The sequence below is a fragment of the Sinocyclocheilus rhinocerous genome, unplaced genomic scaffold, assembly GCF_001515625.1.
Source record: "Sinocyclocheilus rhinocerous isolate Xijiao unplaced genomic scaffold, SAMN03320098_v1.1 scaffold2467, whole genome shotgun sequence".
Classification (NCBI taxonomy): domain Eukaryota; kingdom Metazoa; phylum Chordata; class Actinopteri; order Cypriniformes; family Cyprinidae; genus Sinocyclocheilus; species Sinocyclocheilus rhinocerous.
In genome coordinates, this window is record NW_015638998.1 from 8102 (window position 1) to 19030 (window position 10929).

At 42.5% G+C, this 10929-nt stretch overlaps 1 protein-coding gene across 1 annotated transcript in view; it reads right to left on the minus strand.

Moving 5' to 3' along the window:
* Positions 1-1559, minus strand: part of LOC107750954 (uncharacterized) — a 7306-nt gene extending 5747 nt beyond the window's left edge. Inside the window, exons 1-2 of the mRNA XM_016566533.1 lie at positions 795-1559; positions 13-588 (exon numbers count right to left, since the gene is read on the minus strand). Of these exons, the coding sequence (XP_016422019.1) occupies positions 13-588; positions 795-1559 (1341 nt within the window). The remainder of the gene's footprint in view (positions 1-12; positions 589-794) is intronic.
* Positions 1560-10929: the final 9370 nt, after the last annotated feature.

The window sequence follows — 10929 nt, forward strand, 5'->3', positions numbered from 1 at the left end:
GGAGGTGGAGGCCGCAGGAGGGTGCCCTCGGCGACGAGCAGACAGAGGGGCTGCAGCTGGCGGTGGGGTGGAGACAGCAGCAGACCGCCGGGGCAGGATGTGTCGAAACGCCTCCGTCTGCTTCTGCGCGGCGGAGAACTGTTGGGCAAAGCCCTCCACCGCTTCGCCGAATAGGCCGGCCTGGGAGATCGGGGAGTCCAGGAAGCAATGCTTGTCGGTCTCCCTCATATCCCCCAAGGTCAGCCATAGGTGGCGCTCCTGGACCACCAATGTGGACATCGTCTGACCCAGGGCCTGCGCCGTGACTTTCGTCGCCCTTAGCGCGAGGTCCGTCGCCGTGCGCAGTTCCTGCAGCCCACCCGAGTCAGCACCACCCTCGTGCAACTGCTTCAACGCCTTGGCCTGGTGGACTTGCAGGAGGGCCATGGCGTGCAGGGCGGAAGCGGCCTGTCCAGCAGCACTGTAAGCCTTAGCCGTCAGAGCGGACGAGAACTTACAGGCCCTGGACGGAAGGCGTGGACTACCTCTCCAGGCGGCGGCGCTTTGCGGGCAGAGCTGCATAGCAATAGCGCGCTCGACTGGGGGGATGTCTGCTTCAACGCCTTGGCCTGGTGGACTTGCAGGAGGGCCATGGCGTGCAGGGCGGAAGCGGCCTGTCCAGCAGCACTGTAAGCCTTAGCCGTCAGCGCGGACGAGAACTTACAGGCCCTGGACGGAAGGCGTGGACTACCTCTCCAGGCGGCGGCGCTTTGCGGGCAGAGCTGCATGGCAATAGCGCGCTCGACTGGAGGGATGTCCACATACCCTTGGGCCGCCCCCCCGTCGAGGGTGGTGAGGACGGAGGAGGCACCAAGTCTGTTTCGGGCAGAAAAAGGTGCCTTCCAAGACTTAGTAACCTCCTCATGCACTTCCGGGAAGAATGGAACCGGAGGCGGCTGCCGACGCCCGGCCTGCGCCCCCAGGAACCAATCATCCAGCCTCGAGCGTTCGGGAGAAGGCGGAGGCCTCCAGTGCAGCCCGACGCTCTCAGCGGCCCGGGAAAGCATAGCGGTCAGCTCTGGATCTGACTCGGGCAACGCCACTCTACCTGACGGTGGCAGCGCAGCCGAATCCTCATCTCCAGAGCCTAGCTCGCCCTCCGATGCAGCGACCGACATCCTGTCCTCTGCCTGTGCCGCGCACAAGATGCTGGACCCCGCCCTGTCCGAGGACCCAGCACGCTCGTCCGGAAGCACCAGGTGGTGCGACATGCTCGAGGAATGAGAGGCCCGCGGAGACGTACTCGACGGGGAAGCTCTCACCGTAACCCTCAGGTCTCCCTGACCATGAACCGAAGTAGCCCTCCGAGAACCAGAGGAGCTAGAGCGGGGCATGGCAAGGGGGATACCCCCCCGTTTAATGAGGAGGTATCTAGACCGCAACGTCGCGATGGTCATGTTCCCGCACTGAGAACATGACTCATCCATGAGCGCTGCTTCAGCGTGCTGTAAGCCCAGGCACGAGATGCAGCGATCATGACTCAGCGTGCTGTAAGCCCAAGCACGAGAGGCAGTGATCATGACCGTCAGATGAAGGCAGGAAACGACCACACCCAGAAACGCACGAGCGGGAAGCCATCTTTAAAAAGACGCCCGTCGCTCGTGAAGCTCTTTTAGAATTTGCTCTTTCAGAAATGGAAAAACACTCTTTTAGTGAAAGCGCTGAAGCGCCCAGGGGAGGTCGCGGCGAGACCGCAGAATGACAGCTGCAGCACGCCGAAGATGAGCAGCACTGAATGGCAACCCCCGCTGACGCGCCGTAACACCAACGCCAGCTGTTTCTTCCAAACACTCGCGGAGATTCGTCCTGAGAAGGCTCGGCTCCGAAACGAAAAGCTGATGTGCGTTTGCACGCGCTCTCCTTTTATACCCGAGCTGCGGGGCGGGGTGCGCGTGGCGAAACACGCACGCCAACTGTCATTGGCTTGTTTAGTTTACACTCGAAGGTGATTGGGCTCTCGGGCGAGATCCCAATTCGTCAGTCACTGACGTAACGTAGAACGTGACTGACTGAAAGGGATTCGTCAGTCACTGACGTAACGTTGAACGTGACTGACTGAATGGGAACTTGTGTTACCACTCATTTGCTTGTAGGTACAATAAATTTGCCATGTATGTACCAGGGAAGTAAACGAATTGTAAAATAAAGTGCTACCACATTTCATCTAGACCCTGCCCTCTTATTTCTTTACACTCTACATCAGATACATGGGAGCAACAAGTGCTGCGCACAAATACAATTGAATGAATGGAGCCATTGAGCAGGTAAGGAAATTACTGGAAATGATACGAATTGTAACTGAGATTTCGGTCATAATCTAAGTGTTTTGGCACAACATACACTAAAAAAATAAGCAGGAAATTGCAGGATTAAAGAGTATTATTTTACAATACATTACTGTAGTCAGAGTGGTCATGCACATGTACTGTGTCCATGCAGTCGAGTGCAGCTGCTCTCCCTCAACTGCGCTGACCAAAGCACGATGGGAAACGACACAACTCATTAATGCTCATTGATTCAAACAACCGTGATGATGCGTTCTTTTCTAAAATGTTTGATTTTTATATCTGATATCATGTGATTGTTTCTTTTAATTATGCGTGAATATTCCCAAATACTACGACAGTGCAATCTCTCTGTGTGGGATATGTGATTGTTGTCATATTTCTAAATATAGCCTATATTTAAAGAGACATGCACCGAAAAGGGTCGCTGTGAACAGAGCTGTTTTTGTCAAGGTAAAAAGGGTGCTGTTTTACACTTTTACTTTTAAAAAAGTTTTACACTTTTTTTACCTTGTCAAAAACAGCTCTGTTCACAGCGACCCTTTTCGGTGCATGTCTCTTTAAATGATAATAAGCTACTGCTCACCCCACCCCTCTCTTCCGTGGGGTGTGTCAACAAAAGACATGAATATATCCGTATATGGCTCGGAGGGTCTTATTCAAATGGCTAGCTGTCTGCCTTGAAACCGGCTGCAAACTGAAACCGCTCACTGGATGACACTGTTATCCATGTTATATTTAATATGCAACAACATTGTGAACTTTTATTAAGCTGCGTTTGGTCACTAACTTTTAAATGCATCGTTATGCACACACTATAGGAGAGTTCTCGGCATGAAAGACCTGCTAATGGTAGATCGCTTCCATCAACAGCCCCAAAGCTTGCACAGTCCTATACTTTCCTGGGTTTACATTTAATTTGGTAATGTCAGGAAGTTTTGATTTATATGCTGTTTAATGTTTGATGATCGCGTTATTTTACATATGCATCTGCTTACATATGTGATGTCTTGTTTCTGCTTTTTCTTCTATTTTTTCCCTGTCGCTCCGCGATGAAATGGGCCGTCCAATCAGATTTGAGCTTAGATCACATGGTCAGAGCAGCTGCTGTTGCACAAAAAGATGAAAGTGGCGCTGTTTCGAAAACCAGTGTAAATGTAAACAAACACAGGAGAAGAATATTCCGAGAGAGAAGAGAGTGGATGCAGAGTTCTTGTTATCATTGGTATCTGAGAACAGATTTATTCTCACGTGTTCTTAATATAATTTATATTAATTATCCACTGAATTATGTGACCTGAAGAGCACTGTCCATTTTCTTCCACATGCGCGAGTGTTATGAGTCAAAGCGCGTTCACTCTCGATCTCATTTTTCTACATATAAAATATAAAAGCAAATAGACATATGATTCTGATGATATATTTTCTGTATATGTTTTGTATGCAGCTCATGGTATTTTTATAACAATAAAGGATGTTATGACAAATGATAAGCAGTGTAGCGTCATTAAACATACAAAGAGAGCATGCCTGCCTATTATAGAATCAAAATCAAACATAGATCACAATCGGAAGTTATTACAAGCACTTGATGATGGTTTAAAATGGGTTTTAAGCAAATACATGAATAATAACATACATTTTTAAGTGTAGCTTGATGCTAATTGTACCTCTAATTATATTTTAGGATGTATTCTTGTAAGCATTATAGATAGTTTGTGCTTCTGGTTTAGAACCAAACTTTATTTATCTTAATTTAATGCTGTGAATTAAGCTGTGGACGATGTTAAATCCATATACGAGATATATATCTGAGGAAAAAAGCATTGCTGGTCGGCGCCACCTAGTGTGCAGGCGTGAATTAGCAGAAGGCAAACAATCATTTCGTAATGATTCCTCATCTCTGAGTTTACAAGAAGAAATCAATTCAAAATTCAATGTTTAAATCCTTTTTGACTACTGTTGAGCACCATACGGTAACTGTTGCACTTCGCTGCATGCATGAAAAAAAAATACTGAAATGCGGCAAAGTATTTACAAGAACAATACTTCATAACTGCTCCACCACAATGAATGAGAGCTGTTAAGAACAAAAATAAGAAAGAGAAAAAAAGCACATAAACATTTGAAATGAGTCATTATTATGGCAGCAACAGGTATGCAATACAGTTTTAAAATATGTACTATATAGGCCTACAATTACATATATAAAAATATAAACCAAGCAGCTTTGTGTTTACCTTATGTAAATAAGATGTTGCATTTAGTTATGTCTGCTACCCCAAAGAACTAGTTAATTACAGACCGATCTCGAATCTCCCTTTTCTGTCCAAGATTCTAGAAAAGGTAGTATCCTCACATTTATATTCCTTTTTAGAGAAAAATGGTATCTGTGAGGATTTCCAGTCAGGATTTAGACCGTATCATAGTACTGAGACTGCTGTCATTAGAGTTACAAATGACCTACTCTTATCATCTGATCGTAGTTGTATCTCTCTATTAGTGCTATTGGATCTTAGCGCTGCGTTCGACACTATTGACCACAACATTCTTTTGAATAGACTAGAAAACTTTGTTGGTATTAATGGAAGTGCATTAGCATGGTTCAAATCGTATTTATCTGACCACCATCAATTCATAGCAGTGAATGCAGAGGTATCATATCGATCATAAGTGCAGTATGGAGTACCTCAAGGCTCAGTACTAGGGCCGTTACTTTTCACGCTTTACATGTTACCCTTGGGAGATATCATCAGGAAACACGGTGTTAGCTTTCACTGTTATGCTGATGATACTTTCTTCGCGGCCCGGCGAAACATACCAATTTGAAAAACTAACGGAATGCATAGTCAATATAAAAAACTGGATGACGATTAATTTCTTACTGCTAAATTCTGAAAAAACAGGTGTTAATTATAGGACCTAAAAACTCAGCATCTAATAACTAGTGATGGGTCGTTCTTGAACAATTCGTTCATTTTTAACGAATCTTTAATGTGACTCAGGAAGAACGAGTCATCTCGGGGAGTGATTCATTCAGTCGTGCATGCGCAACATCCTATGGGTTCTCTACTGAAATTAGTTAACCTGTTCTGAGTCTTCGGGTTTTTCGAGTCATCACGTGACAGCCCCATAATCTTAACCAATGCCGGTGTTCTCTTGATTTGTGCTACCCTGTCCGATTTTGCTACCTCCCATTAAAACAGTGGGTAGTACAATTCGACAACGAAAAATACTACCTGTAAAATTATGGTTTATTAACGTCTACACCTACCCCAACCCTAAACCTACCCTTACAGTAATGCAGATACATTAAATATTGTTGTTCAGCGTGAGAAAAAGGACGCAATATTGATGTGTGCATGCTCAGTAAACCCTGGTAGGACAATCTGACGGGTAGGATAAAATGTCAGGACACCGGAAAGATAATTGATTAGTTCACCTTTCGAGTTTTTGGGTATTTCGAGTTTTTCGTTCATCACATGACATCCCCATAAGCTTAACCAATGCAAAAAAAAACAAGTATCTCTGCTTTATCCAAGTGATTTCACCATCATATGGACAAAATTTAAAGCATAACCAACTCTTTATTACCTTTATTACCACAGGAAAAGAACCATAATGACAGAAATTCACACATTTATAAACTGTAAGAAATGTATTTGAAATAGAATTTGAGACCAGAAACGCATCACGTAACTAAGAGTAAATAATCATAATAATAATAAAAATAAACTATGCACCCGTTTGTAAGGATTGGGAAGGTTGCTGTCACGTCACGTGACAAAAGAACGAACAACTCAAAAGACTCAAAAGATGAACTAATCAATTGTCTTTCCGGCTCAGACTGCATTGGTTAAGCTTATGGGGCTGTCACGTGATGCACGAACGACTCAAACCCAAAGACTTGTCAGATAAGAGGTGAGGTGAGCTAGCATAGACTAAAGATCCAGGTAAACAATGAATTAATATTTTCTGTTTCTTATAGCATTATAGTTTTGTCTTGTTTGTAGTGTGATCAGCGTTTGCGTAAGTAGTAGATGTGTTAGGGAAGTAACACGTAACATTTTAATTACATTTTGCTAAAATGAACGAAATCACACTCAAAGATCCGAGTCGGTAAAATGATCCGAACTTCCCATTACTAGTAATAACCTGGAACACTGTCTAACACTTGATGGCTGCTTTATCAATTCTTCGTCATCAGTTAAAAAATGCATCTAAAAAATATATCTAAATTACGACCTATGCTCTCAATGTCAAATGCAGAAATGTTAATTAATGCGTTCATGACCTCAAGGTTAGATTATTGTAATGCTTTATTGGGTGGTTGTTCTGCACGCTTACTAACCAAACTCCAGCTGGTCCAAAATGCAGCAGCTAGAGTTCTTACTAGAACCAGGAAGTATGACCATATTAGCCCGGTTCTGTCAACACTACACTGGCTCCCTATTAAACATTGTATAGATTTTAAAATCTTGCTTATTACTTATACAGCCCTGAATGGATTAGCACCTCAGTATTTGAACGAGCTCTTATTCCATTATAGTCCTGAACGTTCGCTGCGTTCTCAAAATTCGGACAATTTGATAATACCTAGAATATCAAAGTCAACTGCGGGCGGCAGTATATTTATCATGTCTGTGAGGCATGTATTCGTTGAGTTTCGGTTCATTTTTCAGGAGATTTAAATAATCAGATTATTAAATATGAATTTATTTTTATTATTCCAAGCATATGACATTTTATCACATGAGCAGCACGTTTCCATAGGATCACGGAACTCGGTTCTCTAGTGTGAATAAATCACCATCCGAATCAATGAGTTTTATCACTGAGGTACCATGTAAATTTATTTTTACAGACGTCCACATGAGAAACAATAGTCTAATGGCGGGGAAGCGTTGTCTCATAAATGACGGAAAATTTTGTCAATGTCGGGGAAAGAGTCCCCCTCGGTCCGTTCGCGATCGTGATCCGGGGACGGTCCAAACCGATGAACCGCCCAAAGGACAGCTTTGAATGCGCAATATGGCGGTGTACGGGAGGCAGACACACTCTGTCAGTTTAAATCTAGATTAAAGACCCATCTTTTTTAACCTGGCTTACACATAACACACTAACACATTTCTAATATTCAAATCCGTTAAAGGATTGTTAGGGTGCATTAAATAGGACAACCGGAACCGGGAACACTTCCCAAAGCACCAGATGTACTTGCTACATCGTTAGAAGAATGGAATATACGCTAATATTAGTATGTTTCTTTCGTATTCTGAGGTCACCGTAGCCACCAGATCCAGTCTGTATCCAGATCAGATGGCCACTGCAGTCACCCGGATCCAATACGTATCCAGCCCAGATGGTGGATCAGCACCTAGAGAGGACCTCTACAGCCCTGAAAGACATATGACATTTTATCACATGAGCAGCACGTTTCCATAGGATCACGGAACTCGGTTCTCTAGTGTGAATAAATCACCATCCGAATCAATGAGTTTTATCACTGAGGTACCATGTAAATTTATTTTTACAGACGTCCACATGAGAAACAATAGTCTAATGGCGGGGAAGCGTTGTCTCATAAATTACGGAAAATTTTGTCAATGTCGGGGAAAGAGTCCCCCTCGGTCCGTTCGCGATCGTGATCCGGGGACGGTCCAAACCGATGAACCGCCCAAAGGACAGCTTTGAATGCGCAATATGGCGGAATAGCCCCGCCTTATAAATAAAAGAGCTAATCATTACTAATTGATAAAGTAATTGTGTAACTGCAGTTAGAAGCTCCAGTTGCTATAGAAACAGTCAGCATTCTGACACGTGTCCTAACTACAGGCAACACTGCGACACGCGGTAAAAGGTATCTTTTCCATGTTAATCTGAGTTTTTGTCCTAACCAGCCCCGACGGCGACACGCAAAGTTTCTATTTTAGAAACGGTTTCTATTTCTGAGACGTCACGGCTGGAACAACAACATACAAACTATGACACTCAACACGTTTACATGCACACCAGTAAACTGATAACTCACAAATATCAGCTTATTAAAATAACCAGTTTTCCCCGTTTACATGCACATCAGTAACCTGACAACGCAAGTAAGCTGTATTTACATGACTTCATCAATAAATCAGGTTGAGTGCATTATGCATGCACATTCTTAAGCCGGTTATGCCTAATAAGCTGAAAATGCACGTGGTCATGTAAACGCGGTGACCCGTTTTCTTTTATCAGAGTAAGGTCATAAACGGCGTAATCATGAACCGGTCGACACGGGTAGTTTTTTGCCTCTTACCCTGATTTCGCAGCATGTAAATGCAATAACCCGCTTTCTGTTGGCTTACTGAAGTGCGCATGTACGCATCGTTAGTGCAGATTATAGCGTATATAGACAGAGCAAACATTTTGCTGTAAAGAAAGATGGAAATGACTTTTTCATGACTCAGAAAATGACAAAAATGTGTTCTCATCTTGTGTAGCAGAAATAAAAGTGAAATGAAAGTGGTCAGTCAAAACTCTGCGTCTGTAACTTCATGAGAGGATAATATATGAATTTATAATATAATATATAAAGTCATGTAAATGTTGCTTACTTGCATTGTCGGATTACTGATGTAAACGGGGAAAACTGGTTATTTTAATATGATGATATTTGTGAGTTATCAGCCCACCTGTGTGCATAATGTGCTCAATGATAATCTCAGGTACTGATTATGTGCTTTATTCACTGGTAAATGTGTCTAATGTGAGTTTAAATATATTGCGTGAGATTTATAGCCATACTGAAACCAACAACAGATAGTTTCCCAGATCTTGAAAATAAATTAAAACAAATATGTACGTTAAAACTGCAAACTCAATGCGAACCAGCAAGTGTTTTCCATGACAAAGATGGTATCAGTCCCTCAGTATGTAGTTTTAATAATGTTAAAAAAATAATAATATTTAGGTTTAATTAGATTATAAACTTGTCCATTTCGTTGGGAATGCAGTGCGCTTCTGAATGGCTGTGATATTTGAGTGATTCTGTTGCGTCGCGTTGTTGTGTCGCGTCTGGTGTGGACAGCCAAATTGCTTGTGGCTGGAATCTTATCACGTCGCCTCTGGTTAGGACAGGGTGTTAGACGCACGCTTAGGTTTGCACATGCGCAGTAGCTGGTCTAGCCTGAAAAATACTCTTTTTAATGCTATTTGAGCATAAGAAACAAAATTATGAGAAAGTTGTTGTCAGATTTCATTTGTGATTTCAAATATGAAATGTAATTGTAAGCTTGATGAACACAGCTTTGGAGAATTTGATGCCTTCCCATTCAAAGAGATGTGAGGTGCACCAGGCGTGGCTCGTCTGTATGAAGAGATTGAAATTGTATTTTCTTATAAAACATACTTTAAATATTTGTTTTATTCACAATTAAAAAAATAAAAATACAGTGTAGTAGCAAATAATATTTGCACCTTAGCATATTGTAGTATGTTTTAAAACGGTATGCAATAACAACATATTCAGTAAATTATTATATTTATTAAAATGATAAATGGATAGATTGGGCCCTTACTTGTCCCTATCCGTAAAACCCAACCCTAACCAATTCGCTACAGAACCCACTTTACCAAAACTAGACTCCATAAAACTCCAGAAACATATGACTCTTGTATCAGATGCTCCTTTTCTCCAGCTGACCATGTTCATACATTTTTCAGTTTCATTTTTCATACTGGGCTTCCTTTTTTGATTTTCTTTCAAGGGTGTTACATATTTCTCTCCCTCCATGTCCTATGGTTGCTATCTTTGGTGTGTCTGTGTTTTCTTATACTCTTTCGAAACAACAAGCAGATGTTATTGCATTTTCCTCCCTGGTTGCTAGAAGATGCATTTTGCTACATTGGAAGTTGTCCAACTCCACCCGCAACTGACTCTTGGTTAATAGATCTCATGACATTCCTTTCTCTAGAAAAACTAAAAGTACACTATTCAGGGCTCAACTGTTAAATTCTACAAAATTTGGAACCCCATTCTAAATTTCTTTCACTCTTTGACCTCACTAGACTCTGATTGAGTTTGTTCAGTGTGTGAATGTTTACATTTATGTACAGTACAGCATGGCTGTGTATGCATGCCAGAGGTCTGCTACCCGACCCGAGCCCGACGGGTCCCGAAATACTTTCGGGTTTCGGGTTGGGTTCGGGTTAATGTTTAATGAATAGCCATAAACATACGCACACACATTAGTGCACACGACAACGACAACACAGCACGGAAACTTTTATTAGTAAAATAGCTTCGACAGGCTACTGACTCGCAATGTTGTATTTCTCTGCAATGAGGGGGTAAAATCGCTGTTTTTGAAGTAACTAAGCCTCATTGCTTGTAGAGAGAGGCACGCAGACGCAGGTTCACACACTCAACTTTCATCCCTCTCTCTTGCTAATTCAAATAAATGATATAATTAATTAATTCAAATAAATGCGATCTTACCGCACTGCATCTCTGTGTCTGATTTAAAGCAGGCCGAATGCTAACGAGCCTTAACGGACGAAAATGACCATAATTTGCACGATGAAAGAATTATCGTCTTGTCGTATACAACCAATCAAAAACTCGGCA